The sequence below is a fragment of the Hoplias malabaricus genome, chromosome X2 (genome assembly GCF_029633855.1).
Source record: "Hoplias malabaricus isolate fHopMal1 chromosome X2, fHopMal1.hap1, whole genome shotgun sequence".
Lineage (NCBI taxonomy): Eukaryota > Metazoa > Chordata > Actinopteri > Characiformes > Erythrinidae > Hoplias > Hoplias malabaricus.
The window spans coordinates 31,278,733-31,304,710 of record NC_089819.1 but is presented as its reverse complement, the minus strand read 5'-3'; the positions used below and the strand labels follow the sequence as shown (position 1 = coordinate 31,304,710).

General features: G+C 37.0%; 1 protein-coding gene across 1 annotated transcript in view; it reads right to left on the bottom strand.

Annotated features, from left to right (window-relative positions):
- Window positions 1-830: 830 nt before the first annotated feature.
- LOC136676208 (troponin T, fast skeletal muscle isoforms-like) overlaps window positions 831-25,978 on the bottom strand; it is a 45,234-nt gene continuing 20,086 nt past the window's right edge. Inside the window, exons 9-12 of the mRNA XM_066653050.1 lie at window positions 6,974-7,083; window positions 4,266-4,356; window positions 2,640-2,680; window positions 831-1,538 (exon numbers count right to left, since the gene is read on the bottom strand). Coding sequence (XP_066509147.1) covers window positions 1,502-1,538; window positions 2,640-2,680; window positions 4,266-4,356; window positions 6,974-7,083 — 279 coding nt within the window. The 3' untranslated portion in view covers window positions 831-1,501. The remainder of the gene's footprint in view (window positions 1,539-2,639; window positions 2,681-4,265; window positions 4,357-6,973; window positions 7,084-25,978) is intronic.

The window sequence follows — 25,978 nt, the reverse complement described above, 5'->3', positions numbered from 1 at the left end:
ATTCAGAAAGATTTAGCCACTTGGAGATGCTCTTTTTTAAACTTAGTCATGTCACTGACCTGTTGCTAATTAACCTAATTAATTTTTTGTTGCATTACACAACTTTACCAGTCTTTAGTTGTATTTCCCCAGATTTTTAATAATGTGTTCCTTGCATCAAATAAGAATGGGTGTCCCGCCCTGGTCCTGTCATGTCTGTTTTCTAGGCCATGTGCTCTTGCACATGATTCTGTTTATTTTTGGTTCATGTCTCTGCCCTAGTCCCGCCTTTGCTTCGCCCCCTCGTTATCTGTTCCAGGTGTCCCTTGTCTGTGTTGTGTACTTAAGTTTCTTTGTCCCAGACCTTCTTTGTTGGACATTCGTTTCGCTCTCTCTCCAGTCTATCTGTCTGTCTCGTCTATTGCTCCTTCCCGCTTCACTTTGTCTTGTCTGTCACTCGTTCCCTTGCCTTGCTTCTTTAGTCTCCTGTTTAGCTCTCCCCATATGGTCTCTCTGTTCAAGTCTCTATCTTGGTCTCCTTTTGTCCAGGTATCCTGTCAAGTCATCCATGTCTGTCTATGTCTGTTTTGTTATCCGTTGTTCAATAGAAACAACACAACACGTTATAGCATGTGCATCCGCCTACGTCAGTCCATCCAGTCCTGACAATGAGCATATATTTGTTCAGAAAAGAATCTTTCAGCATTTAAAATCTTAATTTCAGGATGTCTTTTTATTATTATAAATTAAGTATAATAATTTTAATATAGGATTATCATAGACCTATGGATCAAATATATTTTAAAAATACTGCATTGCAAATCTGCTTGCACAGAGCACTATATAGAAAGCAAGGAGCACATTGAGATAAAGTTAAATAATTAGTATTAATAATAACATGCACAATATCTAGCCTTTCTAGATTGGGTTCATGTGAGGACTTACATAAATATTTATTTCTATTCAGCCTCTGTATTCTATATTGAATCATTGTCTTGTTACAATATAAATTTTGTTTATATTGTAACAAGACATTTTAACTGAGAAACCTGTAGTTCACCTGTTCAGCATTCTAAAAAATGTAATAAAGTTTTACTACTTTAACTATTTGCTCTGTCAGAATCTGTCAGAAATGTTTTATTGGTTCACATTTGCATTCAATTCCTTGGAGAATGTTTTTTTTTGTTGTGCCTGTGGTAGAGGTATTTCTATGAATGCTAGAAGTTAGATGTAACAAATGTAAGAACATGTTTTATTTGATCATGACACCATACAGGAACACACAAAACTGTCCAGCCAGAATTTTATTTACAAACAAACAGAATAAGAACCTAACAGTGATCAGCTGTAAGAGTGTTGTCTTACAGCAAATACTGGGCAGAATTTTTTGTCAAAATGGTGTCTTTGTCTAGTTCTGAAGACCAGGAGCAGAACTCAAACAAGCCAAGAGAACACAGCCCTGGTACAGGAAAGTGAACCAAGGCATGGCTTGACAAATGGTATGGACTTTTCCACAACCTGTTTACTTTCTACGGCGAGTGGCAGCACCCTTTTTGGAGCTATAAGAACCAAAGACAAAACACAAAAATTTGGAAGATCATATTATGGAAAAAGTATTTTAATTAATTAATTTACATTTTTTAAGTAATTTAATTTGTGAAGTCCCTGAACAGTATATTACTGCATTTTAAGTAATTTAGAACTACGTTATACCTTTAAGAATTTTTTTTACATTTGTGAATTTTTTTCATTGTTAGCAAAAATTTACTACATTGTACAAATAATACTTACTCCAAATGTAGCAAGAACATTTATGCATCAGATCGTTAAATCGGTTTAACAAACTTTATGTTCTAAATACATTTTGATACGTATTGACATGAACCAAAATATTTAAAGTATGATAGTGTTGATGTTCCTAAAAACCTTGTATCTCCTAAGTCCTTATGTTAAATGAGAAGGAATAATATTCCTAACTATCAGTAAAACAGATTTGATTCGATTGTATAAATTTGCACCATTTTCTATTGATTCAAATAAAAATATTTTTTTAAACATTAACAAAAGGCAAAAAGTTTTTGTTCTCAGTCATATTGTTTTCAAAAATAAAATTTTATAATTAACAAGGATTTTTAATATATATGCCTTTTGAAAACTGAATATGTCTGATATTAAAATATAATGAAAAAGTTAATTAAAATTTGTCTTGACTTTGTCTAATTGTGGTAAGTGCTATATTTGTGTAAAATTATATATGTGCTTACTCCTTGTCAAGAAGGAAGCAACAATTAGATGCCACTAAAAATGGCAAATGAAAAAAAAAATAAAAAGGATTTTTTTTTTTGGTATATTTGTTATAATACCTAAATATGATAGCTCTTTAGTGTTACAACATATTTTAAAAGCACAGGACATGTAAATGCTGAGGCATCAAGGACCAACAATTATTTTAAAGATCAGATGTCAGACATTTTTTAAACCAAAATGTTACCATTCATCACATTTAGGTTTGTATTTATTTTAATGCCATATTAAATTTCAACCAAAGACAATTTTGCAAAGTAATATCCCAGTCAATTGGGATTTGTACTCAGCATACTGTGTGCAGAAACAGTGTGTGTGTATGTGTGTCTATGTATTTTTGAGGTACAGCTACTTACTGTTTCTGCAGCTCATCAATACGGTTGCGGAGTGAGATAACCTGAAAACAACATAAGCCAATTTAATCGGAATGTTATCTTTATCTGTGTGACCTCACTCACATGGGATTCTGCTCTTCTTTTGGAAGACTCAAATATTGTTACACTCACAATACCTCTGACTTTCTGACTAGAGTTACAACAGCACAGTCAACTTTTTGTGTGCTGCCTGTGAAGGGAACTGGACTAGCAGTGTGACACTCAGCAAGGCTGTGTGAAGCACAAATATATACACACATACTTACCAGATATCTATCTATCTATCTATCTATCTATCTGGTTGTATTATGAACTGGAAAGAGTTTATTTGTTAGCAGGATTTGAGTGAATATGTGACTTTTTGTACGGTAAATTTGTCTCACATCAGTTCATTTAGAATTTAGGTTAGAAAAACCATGGAATTTACCTCCCTTAGGTGGCTATATAACTAAATTTGTTTTGCTATTATAATTGTCATCTGTTGGATCTTAAGCAGGTGACTGGTTTGGTCTCATGCACTCATACTATGCTTTGCTGCCAAATCTTGCTGCTAGATGTTGCTTTCTAGACTGTCACTAGATGTGACCTTCATTACTCACAATTTACTGAGCTCCTCCACTCCCTGACATAGGGTATTAATCTGGGGAGAATCAGAGTAGAGCTGCATTTATATCTTCACTAAACTGCCACACAAAACACTGCAAATGTACACGTGTCAGCAGCAGTAATAAAAATTAATACATTTTACACAAGTAAGAAAGTCCAAAGGAAACATCCATTTTATAAAGGACTCTTTGAATTTTTGTGTTGATATAATGACAAATAAAGCATTTCTTAATGTATTTTTTCTTAAATAGTATGTTCTGGGAAACAATTACACTATTTTAGGTGTGTAGAATTGATTTGCTTATTAACTGAACAGTAGTCATAACTAAATGCTCTTATACCCTGAAATATAATTAATTTAAAATAATTTATTTTCAATAAACAGCTGTAGTATATAAATACTGTTTAATACAGTATCAAACATATATTTTAATTTTGATATAGTCTCTTCATAAAAACTAAACCAAATATATATTTTCTATGATGTCACTAGAAAATGTAATTAATTTATATTCACAATGCCGCCACTCACAAGCATAGCACAGCTATGCTATGACAGGAACAACACCAAACTCTTTAATTCTGAAGAATTAAAAGATAATGGAAAATTATTACTTAAAAATATTTACCAAACCATTGTGGTGCACATTTTAAAGATATAGCACTTAAAGATATGGTTTCTCTTTTCTTCTGTTGGCTTTGATAAACATGGCAAAGTTGTATAATATGGTTTTATGATTACTAACAATTTTTGTTGTTATCCAAATTCAAAGCATAATAACTTAAACATCATGAGCGTATATGAACACAAATATTCATGACTAACTTATTGAGCCATGATTAAGAAATAATTTGTATGACATTTAAAACATCACAATTTTGTTTCCATTAGCAATAACAGGGTTTCATGGACTAAGATTTTAGAATGTAAAATAATCAGATACCAGCCTGAGTTCAAAGCTTTTATAGATGATAATCAGAAAAACATTACACAACCCTCACCTCATATTTCTGCCTCTTCAGCTTCTCAATATGGTCAAACCTCTCAGACTCAAGAGTGTACATCCAGTCCCACAACTCCTTGGCCTTCTCCCTTTAAACAATAAGGTTTATGTGAGTAAAATCCTCCCTTAAAAAACAAGATAACACAATGCACATAAAAAGTATTGAATGCACATAAAAAGTATTCGCCAAGCTCATGTTAAATGGTCCTAAATACAGTGGAAACTTGGGCTGTGTTCAGATGACACCAAGTTTCAGTTTGCTTTCAGGATAACCAGATAAGGATAACCGAGTAAGAAAAACCAAGTAAGGATGCTTCACTGCCCACTGCATGCGTGACTTGCATGTGTGTGGATGTGGATCTTTATTAGGATTTTAGACCTTACTGCCATTAATGTAACATCTTTACCTGGGAAGTTCAGGGTTATTTCAGGCAGAGAAAGGCTAGGCCTCATGCTGCACTTGTGAAGATTCCATTGACATGAAGGCATAATATAATAGGATTTTAGAGACATATATATATATATGTGTGTGTGTGTGTGTATTTTTTTACATATATGTATTTTATCCTCTTCTTCCAAACCATTTTAAAGTGTAAATACAGCCGCAACTGGCAATTTACAAGTTCCACGCAGTCTAAGTGTAAATTTTGCTTACATTTGCTACTATGAGACCTTGTACGCCATTGCAGTGTTGTTGGGTATTATTATAAATGCAGCATTTTTATATCTATTTTAATTATTATTTTTATTTACTACTGTTGTGGTATTTGGTAAGTATTTGCTGCTTTAATTTTTCCTTTATATTTTTGGTCATATGTAACTTGGGTGTAATGCAATTTGTACAAAGTGTGTGTGTCTGTGTTGCCCTGTGAAGGACTGGCGCCCCCTCCAGGGTGTATTCCCGCCTTGCGCCCAATGATTCCAGGTAGGCTCTGGACCCACCGCGACCCTGAATTGGATAAGCGGTTACAGATAATGAATGAATAAACCCACCGCGACCCAGAATTGGATAAGGGGTTACAGATAATGAATGAATGAATGAATGAATCTATCATATGGGCTTCAGAAAAGATCATTACATTTTGTTGATACTGCATCCTTAGGTGGTCCTATAATAAATTAAATTTTTCTAATTGTAGCACCCCCTGTATGTGCATTTTGATTATATTTTGCACACTTTGTCAGAGTAATGCCATGCGCATGTGTAACCATTTCGATATTATTTGGGTCAAGTTTGAATGAGTAATAGCTCAAAGAGTGCATTGAGCTCTGCCCACTAATTTTTGTTGAAACATTGCAGCAACAGCGTGTCCAAATTTCTAAATTTTTGATAATTATTTACCCACAGGCAATACAGATTGCAATGAGACCAACTGTTTGTTGACAGGATGAAAATCCAAGGGACTTGTTAGAAATGCCCCCTTGAGGAAAAACTATACTTTTTTTAAAAAAAATAGTTGCAATTGCAATGTTGTGAGACAATAGAGAGAGTATATTATAAATCTAATATCATGTTGCTATGTTCGATTTTCACTGAGATATTTCAAATTTTCAGGTTAAAAACATGAATTGTGCCCCCTTGTGGCTATCAATGCGAAATATGTACAAAGTGTTTCCATGGACATACCATTAAAATTTCATGATGATTGGGCACTGTTAAAGCCTGTCTAAAACCTGTCAAACACCTACTGAAATTTGATTGGCCAATAACATAAATAATTTTTCCCATATCAAGCTGTCCTTAATTCCCCAACTGTAGACTTGCTCACAGGACAAGCAGGCCAAACATCAATTTAATACGCTTAGTAGATGTTGAGATATTGCCAAAAAGACATATTTAGCTATTAGAGTGCCCCTTATATTTCATGCACCAGCATATGCATGTTACCTCAGAATCATATATTAAAGCAAAGTCTGAAAGTTCATTTGATTTGAGTAAAGTATACAGGAATTACAGGGGTTAAAGTAAAACATGCCATTCACGGTACAGGCTTATTTGCACATCTCGGCCATCTTATTTCTAAATTTCACGATTTTTTCAACAATTATTGACTGGCATACTCCTGCGAACGTTTTGACACCAAGATCATGGGGATCAGATTAAAATCCAGGGACTAGTTTGCAAAAATAAGTTTTTTTGAAATAGGCAAATTAGCAAGAAATCTAAAGGGGCTGAGCTTAGTGGTTGTATCAACCTTTTTGATTCATTTGGACCCAAGGATTATGTAGGAAAAAAAATGAATCTCTACACCACACGGGGTGGAAAATACTTTAATGAATGTATTTTCTTTTGCTGCAGCACCCCCTTGAAGCCGATTAGGCTAATTTTTTGTGCCTGGGTAGCTGGAGTGCTTAGTATCTGTTGACCAAGTGTCAAGCCTGTAGGCCTTACGGTTGGGCTGTGTGATTTGTTTTAAGGCAGAGTTTTTTGCGGAAGAATAATAATACAAATCTGAACAATTACAATAGGTTTCCTTCCACTGTAGTGCTCAGAACCCTAATTAAAATAAAGGTGATATAGCACACTTCTGTCCCAGTGTTTCTTTATATTTACAAACTTGTTTCAAATTGGTGAGCAATACTATTGCAAATAAAATTTCCATAGCATTAACCAACCACAGATTTTTATTTTTATTACATTTTACAAATAATTCTGACTGTCCTGGTGTCAGAGTTGTAATAAATTGAAAATAAAATTCCACAGACCTTAGCTTGTCCTCATTCAGATGGTCAATGTTCAAAGGCTTGCGTCTTTCAGCCAAAGCCTTCCTTTTCTTTTCTCTCTCTGTCATCTTCTTTCCTTTTTTCTGATCAGCCTTTATAACACAATACACTGTTAAAATACACTATGACTGAGAAGGTATTTTAACCATTGAAGTGGAAAAAATGCTTCTTAAATCTAATAGAACTATTACTCATTATGAAACTAAAGGACATTACAAAAAATATTCAAACTATTTCTGTAGAGATTTAATTATTTTAAAAGATTTCATGTGAGAAAGTCTCTCACTTGATTGTGAGATAATTTATCTGCATTACATGTTGAAACTTAAAGCAAACAAAGTGTACAAAAAGGGGGAATAAAAAAGCTTAAAATGAGAAGTACGTGATGATGGCTACACTGAGGCAGATTTTTCTTGATAAGCTATAATTACTTGCAGTATAACTGTCATGCTTTGTGACTTCTGCCTAATGAGCACATGGCTGTTTTGTTGTTACAGTCTTCTCACTTGTCTAGCCTTAAAGCCTGTTTGAGCCAATAACTATTTTGGTGCATGAATTATTTATTTATATTATTTATTTATTGTGTACAGGTGTACAGTGAAATAAATGATGATTTAAAAGATAAAGCTCTAATTGAGGTTAGTAACTTGTAGATGTTTTTATCAATTGTTATGCTGATTCCGCCATGGCTTCCCTTTACTGAATACCTGCAATTATTGTCACCATCTGTAGAGGGCATACCGGTCACTTACTCGAGGGTGGAACAACATGTAATGGCTGACAAAACCTAATGGCAGTTTGGGTATCAGCATAGGGAAGCAGGGTAGGAGCAGTACAGCTTTGCAACCGCCCATTTTTGGTTAGCTTTGGTTGTGTTTTTTAGACAGGCATTGTAACTGGAAAGACTGTTTTCTTGGAGCCTGAAAGTACGGAGCCCTGGAGGGGACATGGGTAAAATAAAAAATAATTTGAGTGAACGATTTACAATTCGTTCACACGTTTTAGCTAATTCGAGTGAATGAATTGCAATTTGTGCGCACGATTTAGCAAATTCGAGTGAACGAAATAGTTATTCATGTGCACGATTTAGCTAATTCGTGTGAACAAATTAGTTATTCGTACGCACGATTTAGCTACTTTGAGTGAACGAAATAGTAATTCGTGCGCACGTTTTAGCTAATTCGAGTGAACAAATTAGTTATTTGTGCGCACGAATAAGGAATTGATTCTCTGGGGGCTCTGTAGAAGCCAGCTGCCTTTTGCCAAAACTCTTATAATGTGCGAGCCGTGGTACTGATGACTGCAGTCACTGCACATGAAGTAAAATGACCTTATTTAGTCCGTAAATACAAAAGATATGAGTTAAGTGTTGATCACACTGTGTACATATGGATTATTAAGCAAGTGTACAGAAGTGTTGAATTAAACGTCGTGCATCATCTTTTCAGCTGAGCACTAGAAGCTCATAGCTGTCATTTAAACACAAGACACCAAAATTGATTAATTATTTGCACTGGATCGAATTCCAGAGTTTTACATTTCACACAATTGTCCTGTTTATAACTTAGGAGCCATAGATATTTTACATAATTCCGGACTCTAAAATTTGCGTTGTGTTTTGGATCGATACGTGACGCGTTTTATCCCGTATTTTTGAGGTTAAGATGGATGATTTGAGACGGACAGCTCAGCGGCGCTTCCTCAGACAAAGGAGCAGATCACATTAGATAATTTAATATAAGATTAACAATAACAGTAACTAGTTATTCTCAGAGTGTAATATATATATATATATATATATATATATATATATATATATATATATATATATATATATATCCATCCATCCATCCATTATCTGTAACCGCTTATCCAATTTAGGGTCGCGGGGGGGTCCAGAGCCTACCTGGAATCATCGGGCGCAAGGCGGGAGTACACCCTGGAGGGGACGCCAGTCCTTCACAGGGCAACACAGACACACACACATTCACTCACACACTCATACCTACGGACACTTTCGAGTCGCCAATCCACCTGCAACGTGTGTTTTTGGACTGTGGGAGGAAACCGGAGCACCCGGAGGAAACCCACGCGGAGTAATATATATATAGGAGTCCTGAATAAGCAGACTATTTTTAAACAAATGATTTATTTCGTTCCTATATGTATATATTGTTCTTAATTTATTAATTTAGTTACATTCATATTTGTTTTTATTTATTTTTATTTTAAATGTTTTAATGTATTTTAAGTTTATTTTATTAATTTAGTTCCATACATGTAATATTCCTTGTTTATTTAAACATTTATTTCTTAATTGGTTAATTTGTTGTTTATTTGAAGGTTGTTTCAGTTTTTGTGTTTAAATGACAGCTATGAGCTTCTAGTGCTCATCTGAAAAGAGGATGCACGCCGTTTACTTCAACACTTCCGTACACTGGCTTAATAATCCATATGTACACAGTGTGATCAACACTGAACTGATATCTTTGTCTTTACGGACTAAATAAGGTCATTTTACTTCATGTGCAGTGACTGCAGTCATCAGTACCTTATTCGTGCTCACGAATAACTAATTCGTTCACTCGAATTAACTAAATCGTGTGCACAAATAACTAATTTGTTCACTCGAATTAGCTAATTCGTGCGCACAAATTGCAATTCGTTCACTCGAATTAACTAAAATGTGTGAACGAATTGTAAATCGTTCACTCAAATAAATTTTTTTTTTACCCATGTCCCCTCCATATGAATGAACAATAAACATGGAATATAATTTTTTTGAAGCCTCAAAAACTTTATTGCATGTGTTGGAAATGCTTTCCTGCCCTGCACCTTGCAGTATTGCAAAAAGGCTGCAACAAGGCCTTTTTACACTGAGTACAATTTTTCACATATATAAAAACGGATGCGATTTTTAATGCAGCGGAACCTTCACACTGCGTCGGATGCAGTTTTTTCCTCAGCACTCTGAAATCACAGGGAGACGATGGAAGAGGAAGAAAAAATTGATTTATTGAATAGGAATAATGATGAAATTGTCATTTTACTGTAAACACTGCCACTAAACACAACACTGAATCTGGGGAGTTCACCAGTGTTTCTACTGGTTACTGGGGTATGGCAAGTTGTTTTAGCCTACAATGACGCCAGCAATAGTCCATTTTTACTGGTAAGAAATCTAATTCAAGATTTCTCAAATGTAGTTTTTACTACAACTACAACATTTTTACTAGAAAGAATACAGCCCTACATATCAATAATGAAAATCTGACTAGTCACATTGCCAGAAGGACGTATCTTTAATGCAATTCTGACTCGTCATAATTCTCCATTCACTTACATTAAATTTCTCCCTCTCATATCCAAAATTAAATTTTTACTAATAAAAACTCCAATTAGAGATATCTGCATTTATATTTTTACTAGTACGAATGTAATTTCAGATATCTACAATGCAATTCTGAATAATAAGTCCTGGTCCACATGTACATAATTGAAATATAGCCGCAAGCGGCAATGGCATGGTCCTAACACGAATGGGCCTAATTGGGACCTTTGGCCAGTCTGAGAGGTCAATGAGGCCTTAGGACACATGAACCATTTAGGCCAAACAAGGTAAAAATGAATGTATGATTTTGTTATATGTTCAACTAGCAGCTATCATTTTGAAATGTCTCATGTACTTAGGAAGTGCCCCTGTAAATATTTCTTTATGATTGGGCCTTGTATAGCTGCTGAAACCTCAGTGGCCAATGGCAGCCATTGTGTATAGTAAATATCAACAACAACATAGAATCTGATTAAGTACATCACTCACTAACTGCATGTCACGTGTCCATGAGGTGTCCATTAAAGCAAGGATCTGCACAATGAGGCCTTAGTGTTGGTGTAAGGAGCATCAGTACAGAGAGACCATAAGCAGTTTTGGGCAGTGAGGCTTCACGAGTGCTAATGAACCATTTGTTTTAGTTTAGCAAAGGACATGATATGACTGGTGAGCACTGTTTTTAATATTATGATAAATATTTTTGTTCATATGTTATGACCTTTGACCTGTACAGAGAAATAAGTTCTTGAATGTAGATGAACAAAGCAATATTTGGTCTAAGAGTGCCACCTGCTGGTGAAACAATTTACTACTGTCCCATAGAGGAGCTGAGCTGTTACAAATGCACAAACAGATTATTTGAACATCTACTGCTCTGTGAATATTTCACTCACATGGACATATATGGTATCAGAGGAATCCTAAGGACCTGAACTTTAATTATTGATAATAAAATGTGGAACTTTCATCACTATGTGGCTTACAGGCCCCTCCCAATTACAGAAATCCAGCATGAACACAGAAACTGCACATAACATGTAATTGTCTAATTGTAGCTCTCCCTTTTGATGGATTTGTGTCATATTGTACAGGCTCCTTCAGGGTAAGACTCTACATATGTATGTAAATTGTGGTCTTGATTGGGCTTCATTTGTTTGAGGAATATACCAGTCAAGTCTCATGATGATTGGACCTTGTTAAGGTAGTCAAACAGCTGCTGAAATCTAATTGGCCGATGACGATCACAATTTTGCCCGAATCGCGTTGTCCTTAATTTTCCACTTATAGCTTTGCCAATAGAAGCAGCATGCCAAAGGACAGTTCAAACTGCCTTGCGGATGCTGAGATATACACTTGTAGCATTTACAGCGCCCCCTATATGAATATTGGCTCCTCCTTTGACTTGGTACCTCAGAATCATGCGAGTAAGTTGAATATGCAATTTGAACACATTTGAGTAAAATATACAATTGTTATGAATTTTTAAGTAAAACAGACGAAGAGCCGAAGAGGTTCATTTGCATATGGCGGCCATCTTGAATCCAAATTCTAACATTTTTTGGATAATTATTAACCTCCAGACTCTTACGAACAATTTGGCACCATGCTCAAGAGAATTGACCAAAAATCCACGGACTAGTTCGCAAAAGTAGGTTTTGCAAATTATGCAAATTAGCTAAAAATCTAAGTAGGCGGAACTAAATGGTCCAAATTGCAAAATAGTTTGTCTGAGTCGAAGGAATCAGGGAAAAAAAAAATTTGTCTCTACGCCTCACGGTTTAGGAGATATTGACCTAAACGCGTTTTGTTGCTCTATAGCGCCACCATGAGGCCAAGAAGTGTCATTTTTATTGGCTGAGTCATTTAACGGGTTCCCTATCAGTCTGCCAAGTGAGGTGTTTCTAGGCCTTACGGTTTATGCTCCACGTTGCGTTTTAACCGAGAAAAAGAATAATAATAATAATAAATATAGCCGCAAGCGGCGATTTACGGCTTCCTCGCTTTTTAGGCAATAAATTTGCTTACTTTCACCACTTTGAGATCATACACAACATTGCATACTCTCTGCTTACTTAAGAGATCCAAAATTTCTGATTTTGATCTGTCTGTGAGCCTCAAGCACCATTGCTAAGCATTATGAGATGGGTGGTGGATTATTCACAGTGCAACACTGCCATCTGATGGTGGTGTGTTGTACTAGACCTTGTGGATCAAACCAAGCAGTGCTGTTGGAGCTTTACCCACATACATTTGAACATGAACTACAATCTGAATTATGACCTGATATGCACATATTTGGTATCAGCAGAATCACAAGAACCTGAACTTTAAGGATTATTAACAAAAATGTGGAATTCCATTACTGCATGGCATCCAGATGCTACTAAAAGAGTTCTGTGACTTGCCTTAAAAATATCATACATGAACAGCTGTAACTCAAAAATGCTTTTGTCAAATGTTATGAAACGTCACAAGCTTCTTTCATATGTGCTCCAAAACAAATCATTACATTTTGCTAATAATAAGATAAGACAAGATAATCCTTGGATGATGGGCTCTCAGCCCTCTTCACTGCACAGTGTGTATCAATCTGTCACTGCCTGAGAGACAGTGGGTAGCACCGAATTCAGTAAAACCCATGCATCACTACTTACAACATATGCCCAATAAGTATGTATGTATATGCTATATAGGTACACATATACAGCTTGTGTGTGTGTATATATATATATATATATATATATATATATATATATATTCATATGTTATATCAATTTGTAAATGTTGGAAAAATATATAATTTAATTATTATTTTTATTATTTACTACTGTTGTCTCTTAGTAAAGCTATTTGAATGTGAGAGAGAGAGAGAGAGAGAGAGAGAGAGAGAGAGAGAGAGAGATAAGAGGCAGAGAGCATGTCAGAAGGAGAAGGGGGGAAGGGGGACTCTTCAATAATGCCTTTGAATACATTGCTGAGAATAACTCACATATGTTTGACCGCGAACTAGTCTGTGCTTAATGACATAATATGGACATGTGTGGTATCAGCAGAATCACAAGAACCTGAAGTTTAATAATTATCAAAAAAAAGTTGAAATTTCATTACTGCATGGCATCCTGGTTCTGCTTAACACTGGTGTGTAACTTGCATTCCAAACATGACACATAAACAGCTGTAAGTCAAAAATGCTTTTGCCAAATGTTATGAAAAAACACAAGCTTCTTTCATATGTGCTTCAGAACAGATCAATACGTTTTGTTGGTACTGCATCCATAGGTGGCGCTATAACAAATAAAAAACTTATTTTTAAGTATTTTTTCCAATTCTAGCACCCCCTGTATGTGCATTTTGATCATATTTGAAACACTTCTTCAGAGGAACATCTTGCACATGTGTACCCATTTTGGTTTGTTTTGGGTGAAGTTTGAATGAGTTATAGCTAAAAGAGTGAATCGGGCTCCGCCCACTCGCGTTTGTTGACCTATTGCAGCAACAGCGTGTCTAAATCTAAACATTTTTTTGATAATTATGTACCTACAGGCAATACACTTTGCAATGAGACCAATTGTGTGTTGATAGGACCAAAACTCACGGACTAGTACGATAAATTCCATAATCACATACCTGACAATTGAAGAAAATCTATAATTTTTTTCTAAATAGTTGCAATTGCAATATTGTTAGACAATACGTAGAGTGTATTATGAAATTATTACCATGTCGATAGGTTAAATTTTCACTGAGATATTCCATATTTCATGTTTAAAAAATAATTTGCGCCCCCTTGTGGCTATCAACACGAAATTTTTTCTGCAAATACAAAGTGTGTCCATGAACATACCATGCAAATGCCATGATGATTGGACATTGTTAAGCCTGTCAAAAAAATGATGAAATAAAACTGAACTTTGATTGGCTGTTGACATCGTTAAACGTGCCCGTATTGAGTCGTCCTTTATTTCCCATATGTAAGCTTGCTGACAGAACCAGCATGCCAAATGTCAACTTAATTGGCCTTGGAGATCCTGAGATATTAGCCAAAAGACATTGTTAGCTATAACAGCGCCCCCTATAATATTTCATGCAACAGCAAATGCATGCTACCTCAGAATCATGTCTAGAAGCAACGTGTGAAAGGTCATCAGATTTGAGTTAAGCATGAAGGAGTTACAGATGTTTGAGTAAAATTTGCAATTCACGGTACACATTCATTTGCATATGTCGGCCATCTTGTTTTGAAATGTCAGGATGTTTGTGATAATTATTGACCAGCTCACTCCTGTGAACGTTTTGACACCAAGGTCATGGGGATCAGACAAAAATCCAGGGACTAGTTCACGAAAATAGATTTTGCAAATTATGCTAATTTGCAAAAAATCTAAGTAGGCGGAGCTTAGTGGTTGTATGTACCTTTTTGATTCATCAGCACTCAAGGATCATGTAGAAAAAAAAATTTCATCTCTACGCCACACGGTGTGGAAAATCTTTTAATGAAAGCGTTTTTCTTCGCTGCAGCGCCCCCTTGAGGCCAAATACGCTGTTATTTTGCACGATCGTAGAGTCTGACCTTATTTATCTGGTGACCCAGTACCAAGTCTGTAGGCCTTACGGTTTGGGCTGTGCGATCCGTTTCAGGTGAATTTTGGGGGAAGAATAATAATAATAATAATAAAAATCAGAACAAAAACAATAGGCTTCCTTTGCACGTTGTGCTCGGAAGCCTAAATATAGCCGCAAGCGGCAATTAACGGGGTTCTCGCTTAACAGGCCTGTTTGGAAGCAATAGGCCTACATCGCTGCCATGCTACCTTTAAAAGCATTTCTATAAGTAGAATCTTAAATTTGAACCCATTTGAGCAAAGTATGGAGTTAGAGATGTTCAAGTAAAACCTGTGATAAGCTGAAGAGGTTCATTTGCCATCATGAATCAAAATGTCAATTCATTCTATAATTACCTAGGGTCAGACTCATGTGAACGTTTTGGCACCAAGCTCAAGGGACTTGGTGAAAAATTCATAGACTTATTGACAAAAGTATGTTTTGCAAATTATGCAAATTAGCTCAAAATCTAAGTGGGCTGAGCTTTATGATCCAACAGCAAATTAGTTTGTCAAGTTTTGCCAAGGAATAAGGGACAAAAAGATTTCATCTCTAGGCCTTACGGTGTAGGAGATATAGACCTCAATGCTTTTCCCTTTGCTATAGCGCCACCATCTGGCCAAAGAATGTCATTTTCCTTGGCTGAGTCATTTTACACCTGCTGGACCTTGCTGCCAAGGGAGGTGTTTCTGGGCCTTATGGTCTTTGCTCCACATTGCATTTTGCATAATGTCTCAGAGCCACTGTAGTTCAACAGCACAATGTATAGTCTTAGACTGCCATCTGCTGGTGAGAAATGACTACTTTCCCATATTTTTAGATCAGCCATGAAAGCACATACAGAAAGATTTAAGCATGTACTCCTATGTGGATATTTACCTAACATGGGCATGTACGGTATCAGCTGAATCCTAAGGATCTGAACTTTAACAAAAAATTGTTGCACTTTTATTACTATGTAGTTTACAGGCCACTCCCAATAACACAGATCTAGCATGTATTCCTCAAGTCAAATATAAGCTATATGTGTACACTAATATACACCTATAACTCAAAAATGCTTTCCCCAAAAATTTTAAAACGTCACATACTTGATCAGACTGAGGACCAGATGTCATAATTAAGTTGGGGTGCCACTGCGTTCCTAGATGGCGCTATAACATAAAAAAGCCCATTTAATCAGTTTTTGTCCAATTGTAGCGCCCCCTTTTGGTAAATTTTGATCATATTGTACATACGTCTTCAGGACAAGACCATACATACTTCTGTCACGTTTGGTCTTGATTGGACTTAATTTGTTTGAGTTATAGCTAAAAGAATGTTTAAAGCTCCCCACACTTCAATTAATTGTTTTATTACAACAAAAGTTTGTCCAAATGTTGAACTTTTTTTGATAATTATTTACCTACAGACTCTGCAGATTCCAACAAGGTCAACTGTTTGTGAATATCGCAAAATTCCACAGACTAGTTCGAAAAGCTTCAATTTTTAACATTTGGAAACTGAGAAAAAGCAAAGCATTTTTTGACAACACTTGCAATTACAAAGTTGTTAGGCCCTCTGCAGAGTATAAAAAGAAGCAAACTGCGTGTCAATATGCTTAATTTTCACAGAGATATATAATATTTTATTGATATAGCGCCCCCTAGTGGCTATCGTTATGACAATTTTTCTGCTCTTAGGGAGGCCTCCCAGGGACATACCAGTCAAATCCCATGATGATTGGACCTTGTTAAGGTTGTCAAACAGCTGATGACAGCTGATTGGTCGATGACAATCACAATTTTGCTCGAATCGAGTTGTCCTTAATTTTCCCTCTACAGCCTTGCCCATAGAAGCAGCATGCCAAGCGGCGGTCCGATCCGCCTTACGGATGCTGAGATATAAACTTGAAGCATTTACAGCGCCCCCTATATGAATATTGGCTTCTCCTTTGACAAGCTACCTCAGAATCATGTCTGAAAGTAGAATATGAAATGTAAACACATTTGAGTAAACCATGAGTTTGTTATAGATTTTTAAGTAAAACATAAAATAAGCCGAAGAGGTTCATTTGCATATGGCGGCCATCTTGAATCGAAATTTCAACGTTTTTTTGATAATTATTAAACTACAGGCTCCTGCGAACATTTTGACACCAAGCTCAAGAAAATTGGACAAAAATCCACGGAGGAGTACACAAAAGTAGGTTTTGCAAATTATGCAAAATAGCAAAAAATCTAAGTAGGCGGAGCTTAGTGGTTGTATGTACCTTTTTGATTCGGCAGGACCCAAGGAATCAGGGAAAAAAAAGATTTCGTCTCTACGCCACACGGGGTGGAAAATCTTTTAATGAAAGCGTTTTCCTTCGCTGTAGCGCCCCCTTGAGGCCAATTGGGCTGATATTTTGCGCCTGAGTAGCGAGACCGACTACTACCTATTGACCAAGTCTCAAGTGTCTAGGCCTTACGGTTTGGGCTGTGCGATTCGTTTTATGGCAGAAAAAGAAATAGAATAATAAATATAGCCGCAAGCGGCAATTAACGGGGTTCTCGCTTAACAGGCCTGTTTGGAAGCAATAGGCCTACATCGCTGCCATGCTACCTTTAAAAGCATTTCTATAAGTGGAATCTTAAATTTGAACCCATTTGAGCAAAGTATGGAGTTAGAGATGTTCAAGTAAAACCTGTGATAAGCTGAAGAGGTTCATTTGCCATCATGAATCAAAATGTCAATTAATTCTATAATTACCTAGGGTCAGACTCATGTGAACGTTTTGGCACCAAGCTCAAGGGACTTGGTGAAAAATTCATAGACTTATTGACAAAAGTATGTTTTGCAAATTATGCAAATTAGCTCAAAATCTAAGTGGGCTGAGCTAAATGATCCAATAGCAAATTAGTTTGTCTAAAGTCAAGGAATAAGGGAAAAAAAAGATTTCATCTATAGGCCTTACCGTGTAGGAGATATAGACCGCAATGGTTTTTCCCTTTGCTATAGCGCCACCATCTGGCCAAAGAGTGTCATTTTCCTTGGCTGAGTCATTTCACACCTGCTGGATGTTGCTGCCAAGGGAGGTGTTTCTGGGCCTTATGGTCTTTGCTCCACATTGCATTTTGCATAATGTCTCAGAGCCACTGTAGTTCAACAGCACAATGTATAGTTTTAGACTGCCATCTGCTGGTGAGAAATAACTACTTTCACATATATTTAGCTCTGCCATGAATGCACATATTTGCCCTGTGAAGGTCTGGCGTCCCCTCCAGGGTGTATTCCCGCCTTGCGCCCGATGATTCCAGGTAGGCTCTGGACCCCCCGCGACCCTAAGTTGGATAAGCGGTTACAGATAATGGATGGATGGATGGATGAATGCACATATAGAAACATTTGAGCGTGTACTCCTATGTGGATATTTACCTAACATGGACATATGTGGTATTAGCTGAATCCTAAGGATCCGAACTTTAATACTGATCAAAAAATTGTTGCCTTGCGCCCAATGATTCCAGGTAGGCTCTGGACCCACCGCGACCCTGAACTGGATAAGCGGTTACAGATAATGAATGAATGAAAAAATTGTTGCACTTTTATTACTATGTAGCTTACAGGCCCCTCACAATAAGAGAGATCTAGCATGTTTTCCACAAGTCAAATATTTGCAATATGTGTACACTAATATACACCTATAACTCAAAAACACTTTCCCCAAAAATTTTAAAACTTCACATGCTTGATCAGACTGAGGAGCAGATGTCATGATTAAGTTGGCGTGCCACTGCATTCCTAGATGGCTCTATAACATAAAAAAGCCAATTAAATCAGTTTTTGTCCAATTGTAGCGCCCCCTTTTTGTAAATTTTGATCATATTGTACATACTTCTTCAGGGTAGGACCATACATACGTCTGTCATGGTTGGTCTTGATTAGACTTAATTTCTTTGAGTTATAGCTAAAAGAATGTTTAAAGCTCCACACGCTTCAATCACAATTTTGCTCGAATCGAGTTGTCCTTAATTTTCCCTCTACAGCCTTGCCCATAGAAGCAGCATGCCAAGCGGCGGTCCGATCCGCCTTACGGATGCTGAGATATAAACTTGAAGCATTTACAGCGCCCCCTATATGAATATTGGCTTCTCCTTTGACAAGCTACCTCAGAATCATGTCTGAAAGTAGAATATGAAATGTAAACACATTTGAGTAAACCATGAGTTTGTTATAGATTTTTAAGTAAAACATAAAATAAGCCGAAGAGGTTCATTTGCATATGGCGGCCATCTTGAATCGAAATTTCAACGTTTTTTTGATAATTATTAAACTACAGGCTCCTGCGAACATTTTGACACCAAGCTCAAGAAAATTGGACAAAAATCCACGGAGGAGTACACAAAAGTAGGTTTTGCAAATTATGCAAAATAGCAAAAAATCTAAGTAGGCGGAGCTTAGTGGTTGTATGTAACTTTTTGATTCGGCAGGACCCAAGGAATCAGGGAAAAAAAAGATTTCGTCTCTACGCCACACGGGGTGGAAAATCTTTTAATGAAAGCGTTTTCCTTCGCTGTAGCGCCCCCTTGAGGCCAATTGGGCTGATATTTTGCGCCTGAGTAGCGAGACCGACTACTACCTATTGACCAACTCTCAAGTCTCTAGGCCTTACGGTTTGGGCTGTGCAATTCGTTTTATGGCAGAAAAAGAAAAAGAATAATAAATATAGCCGCAAGCGACAATTAACGGGGTTCTCGCAAAATAGGCCTGTTTGGAAAAAATAGGTCTACATCGCTGATATGGTACCCTTAAAATCATGTCCTTAAGTAGAATCTGAAATTTGAACCCATTTGAATATAGTATGGAGGAGTTACAGACGTTCAAGTAAAACATACGATAAGCCGAAGAGGTTCATTTGCACATGGCAGCCATCTTGAATCGAAATGTCAACATTCATTCTATAATTATACATGGTCAGACTCTTGTGAACATTTTGGCACAAAGCTCAAGAGAATTGGACAAAAATTCACAGACTTGTGGAAAAAAGTAAGTTTAGCTAATTATGCATATTAGCTCAAAATCTAAGTGGGCGGAGGTAAATGGTCCAAATGGCAGATTAGTTTGAATTAAGCCAAGGAATCAGGGAAAAAAAAGATTTCGTCTCTAGGCCTTGCGGTGTAGGAGATATAGACCTAAACGCGTATCCCTTTTCTATATCGCCACCATCTGGCCAAAGAGTGTCATTTTCCTTGGCTGAGTCATGTCATACCTGCTGTATCTTGCTGGCAAGTGAAGTGTTTCTGGACCTTATGGTCTTTGCTCAAAATTGCATTTTGCCTCAGATCCACTGTAGTTCAACATCACAATGTATAGTCTTATATGAGAAAGCTGTTATTTCTCACCAGCAGATGGCAGTCTGTTTGGATCAGAAATATTTCACAAACAGAAATATTTGTGCGTGTACTCCTATGTGGATAATTACCTTACATGGACATACATGGTATCAGCTGAATCCTAAGGATCTGAACTTTAATAATTATCAAAAAAAACTTGCACTTCTATTACTATGTAGCTTACAGGCCCCTCCCAAAAAGAGAGATCCAGCATGTATTCCACAAGTCAAATGTATGCTATATATGTACACATATATACACCTATAACTCAAAAACGCTTTCACCAAAAATTTCAAAATTTCACAAGCTTGATAAGCCTGAGGAGCAGATGTCATAATTAAATTGTGGTGCCACCGCAATCCTAGATGGCGCTATAACACAAAAAATACTTTTTAATAAGTTATTGTCCAATTGTAGCGCCCCCTTTGGGTGGATTTAGGCCATAATAGAAATGCTCCTTCAGGGTATGGTCTTACATAATCCTATAAAGTTTGGTCTGGATTGGGCTTCTTTTCTTGGAGTTATAGATGAAAGAAACTATAAAGCAGCTCACACTTCAGTTTATTGACATGTTGTAACAACACAATTTTAAAAAGTCATACTTTTTTTTAAAGATTGTTTACCTACAGACTCTACAGATTGCAACAAAACCAATTGTTTGGGAATAGCTTCAGATTCCATGGACTAGTTCGAAAACCTCAATTTTCAAACAACTGGCCATTGAGAAAAAACAATACATTTCTCGACAATACTTGCTATTACAAAGTTGTAAGGCAATATACAGAGTACAGAGTCCAGCAAACTGCATGTCAATATGCTTAATTTTCGCTGAGATATTACATATTTTCTTGTTATAGCGCCCCCTAGTGGCTATCGTTACGAAACGTCTTCTGCTCTTAGGAAGTGCCACCATGGACATGCGAGTCAAATATCATAATGATTGACCTTTGTCAAGCTTGTCAGGGAGCTGCTGAGTTCTGATTGGCCGATGACGTTACAATTTGGCGAGTATCGACTTGTCCTTTATTTTCCACTTAGAGCCTTGCCTAATGCAGCTGTATGCCAAGCGGCGGACCGATCGGACTTGCGGATGCTGAGATATGAATTTCTAGTATTTAGAGCGCTCCCTATGTGAATTTTCGCACCACCGACGACATGCTACCTCAAAATCATGTCCCTAAGCAGAATCTGAAATTGCAACCTATTTGAGTAAAGTATGCAGGAGTAACAGCTGTTCATGTAAAAAGGGCGATAAGCCGATAAGGTTCATTTGCATATGCCAGCTACATTGAAATGAAATGTCAACGTTTTTTTGATGATTATTAAGTTTCAGACTCCTGCGAACGTTTTGACACCAAGCTCAAGAAAATTGGACAAAAATCCATGGACTAGTACGCAAAAGTAGGTTTTGCAAATTATGCAAAATAGCAAAAAATCTAAGTGGGCGGAGCTTAGTGGTTGTATCGACCTTTTTGATTCGGCAGGACTCAAGGAATCAGGGGAAAAAAAAATTTCGTCTCTACGCCTCACGTGGTAGAAGCCCCGTAAGAAAAGGTGTTGTCCTTCGCTGTAGCGCCCCCATGAGGCCAATCAGTCTGATTTTTTGCGCCTGAGTAGCGGGAGGGTTTACTACCTACTGGCCAAGCCTCAAGTCTGTACGCCTTACGGTTTGGGCTGTGCGATCACTTTTAGTGCAGAAAAAGAACCGGAAGAATAATAATAATAAAAATCCTAACAATTATAATAGGGTTTCAAGCACTTCGTGCTCGAACCCCTAATAATAATAATAATAATAATAATAATAATAAAAATCAGAACAAAAACAAAAGGCTTCTTTGCACTTCGTGCTCAGAAGCCTAATAATAACAAATTAAAATCAGAACAAACACAATAGGGTTTCAAGCACTTCGTGCTCGAACCCCTAAACATAGCCGCAAGCGGCAATTAACGGGGTTCTCGCTTAACAGGCCTGTTTGGAAGCAATAGGCCTACATCGCTGACATGCTACCTTTAAAAGCATTTCTATAAGTAGAATCTGAAATTTGAACCCATTTGAGCAAAGTATGAAGGAGTTAGAGATGTTCAAGTAAAACCTGTGATAAGCTGAAGAGGTTCATTTGCATATGGCGGCCATCTTGAATCAGAATGTCAACATTCGTTCTATAATTACCTAGGGTCAGACTCATGTGAACGTTTTGGCACCAAGCTCAAGGGAATTGGTCAAAAATTCAAAGACTTATTGACAAAAGTATATTTTGCAAATTATGCAAATTAGCTCAAAATCTAAGTGGGCTGAGCTAAATGATCCAATAGCAAATTAGTTTGTCTAAAGCCAAGGAATAAGGGGAAAAAAAGATTTCATCTATAGGCCTTACGGTGTAGGAGATATAGACCGCAATGCTTTTCCCTTTGCTATAGCGCCACCATCTGGCCAAAGAGTGTCATTTTCCTTGGCTGAGTCATTTCACACCTGCTGGATGTTGCTGCCAAGGGAGGTGTTTCTGGGCCTTATGGTCTTTGCTCCACATTGCATTTTGCATAATGTCTCAGAGCCACTGTAGTTCAACAGCACAATGTATAGTTTTAGACTGCCATCTGCTGGTGAGAAATAACTACTTTCACATATATTTAGCTCTGCCATGAATGCACATATTTGCCCTGTGAAGGTCTGGCGTCCCCTCCAGGGTGTATTCCCGCCTTGCGCCCGATGATTCCAGGTAGGCTCTGGACCCCCCGCGACCCTAAGTTGGATAAGCGGTTACAGATAATGGATGGATGGATGGATGAATGCACATATAGAAACATTTGAGCGTGTACTCCTATGTGGATATTTACCTAACATGGACATATGTGGTATTAGCTGAATCCTAAGGATCCGAACTTTAATACTGATCAAAAAATTGTTGCCTTGCGCCCAATGATTCCAGGTAGGCTCTGGACCCACCGCGACCCTGAACTGGATAAGCGGTTACAGATAATGAATGAATGAAAAAATTGTTGCACTTTTATTACTATGTAGCTTACAGGCCCCTCACAATAAGAGAGATCTAGCATGTATTCCACAAGTCAAATATTTGCAATATGTGTACACTAATATACACCTATAACTCAAAAACACTTTCCCCAAAAATGTTAAAACTTCACATGCTTGATCAGACTGAGGAGCAGATGTCATAATTAAGTTGGCGTGCCACTGCATTCCTAGATGGCGCTATAACATAAAAAAGCCAATTAAATCAGTTTTTGTCCAATTGTAGCGCCCCCTTTTGGTAAATTTTAATCATATTGTACATACTTCTTCAGGGTAGGACCATACATACGTCTGTCATGGTTGGTCTTGATTAGACTTAATTTGTTTGAGTTATAGCTAAAAGAATGTTTAAAGCTCCACACGCTTCAATTAATTGTTTTATTACAACAAAAGTTTGTCCAAATGTTGAACTTTTTTTGATAATTATTTACCTACAGACTCTGCAGATTCCAACAAGGTCAACTTTTTGGGAATATCGCAAAATTCCACGGACTAGTTCGAAAAGGTTCAATTTTGAACATTTGGAAGCTGAGAAAAAGCAAAGCATTTTTTGACAACACTTGCAATTACAAAGTTGTTAGGCCCTCTGCAGAGTATAAAAAGAAGCAAACTGTGTGTCAATATGCTTAATTTTCACAGAGATATATAATATTTTCTTGACATAGCGCCCCCTAGTGGCTATCGTTATGACAATTTTTCTGCTCTTAGGGAGGCCTACCAGGGACATACCAGTCAAATCCCATGATGATTGGACCTTGTTAAGGTTGTCAAACAGCTGATGACAGCTGATTGGTCGATGACAATCACAATTTTGCTCGAATCGAGTTGTCCTTAATTTTCCCTCTACAGCCTTGCCCATAGAAGCAGCATGCCAAGCGGCGGTCCGATCCGCCTTACGGATGCTGAGATATAAACTTGAAGCATTTACAGCGCCCCCTATATGAATATTGGCTTCTCCTTTGACAAGCTACCTCAGAATCATGTCTGAAAGTAGAATATGAAATGTAAACACATTTGAGTAAACCATGAGTTTGTTATAGATTTTTAAGTAAAACATAAAATAAGCCGAAGAGGTTCATTTGCATATGGCGGCCATCTTGAATCGAAATTTCAACGTTTTTTTGATAATTATTAAACTACAGGCTCCTGCGAACATTTTGACACCAAGCTCAAGAAAATTGGACAAAAATCCACGGAGGAGTACACAAAAGTAGGTTTTGCAAATTATGCAAAATAGCAAAAAATCTAAGTAGGCGGAGCTTAGTGGTTGTATGTACCTTTTTGATTCGGCAGGACCCAAGGAATCAGGGAAAAAAAAGATTTCGTCTCTACGCCACACGGGGTGGAAAATCTTTTAATGAAAGCGTTTTCCTTCGCTGTAGCGCCCCCTTGAGGCCAATTGGGCTGATATTTTGCGCCTGAGTAGCGAGACCGACTACTACCTATTGACCAAGTCTCAAGTCTCTAGGCCTTACGGTTTGGGCTGTGCGATTCGTTTTATGGCAGAAAAAGAAAAAGAATAATAATAATAATAATAATAACAAATTAAAATCAGAACAAACACAATAGGGTTTCAAGCACTTCGTGCTCGAACCCCTAAAAATCAGAACAAAAACAATAGGCTTCCTTTGCACTTTATGCTCGGAAGCCTAATAATAACAAATTAAAATCAGAACAAACACAATAGGGTTTCAAGCACTTCGTGCTCAAACCCCTAATTAAAATCAGAACAAACACAATAGGGTTTCAAGCACTTCGTGCTCGAACCCCTAATAAGAAGAAAAATCTGAGCAATTACAATATGGTCCTACACTACGTGTTAGGACCATAATTATGACTAGTAAAAATGCTAATTAGAGGTCTCTCTAATTAAAGCTTTGAAATAGATAGAAAAATCTAGGTACCATGTTCAACTTGACCACATTGTAATCATGTTTAATCTAAAAATTTGAATTTCACACTACTAATTTTAAAAGGGGTTGAACCGAAAGATATATTCCTGGCAACTTGGTTAATTGGCATCAGCTCGCTTTTGGAGAAATTTATTTTGCAACCAGACAGCTTCCTGAATTTACCAAATAAATCTAATAATCTAGGAATGCATGACAGAGGTTTTGTTATGTACAATAATAATTAATCTACATATAGTGATAATTTATGTTCCTGGCCCCCTCGCTCAATTCCTTTTATACGAGTGTCATGACGTAGGGCTAAAGCTAATAATTCAGTGGCTATAGCGAGCAAAAGAGCAGAGTAAGGACAGCCCTGGAGTGTATCTTGCTGTAATTTAAAGTAAGTAGACAGGTTATTATTTGTCCGTACAGTGGCCATAGGGGAGGAGTATAAAGTATTCATGTAGAATATAAATTTAGGTATGCACAGACGAGTGGTTTTAGTAGTAAAGTGATTAGGTTTATGCGTGAGAGGGAATGTATTTGAGAGTGTGCACAGGCTATAAATATTAGTAGATGGGGTGAAGAATTGGAAATTGCTGGTGGATGCAGGTAAAAACTGCAGGTCCCAGAGTGCATTGCGTCAACTACACTAAGGCCAGATACGGTGCTGTACTCTGAAAGTAAATGGATAGTTTACAGTTAGAGTTAACAGTTCCATTTTTTGGATGCAGTAGACGAAGAATCTGAAAGGAATGAGCTGAAGTATGCGGACTT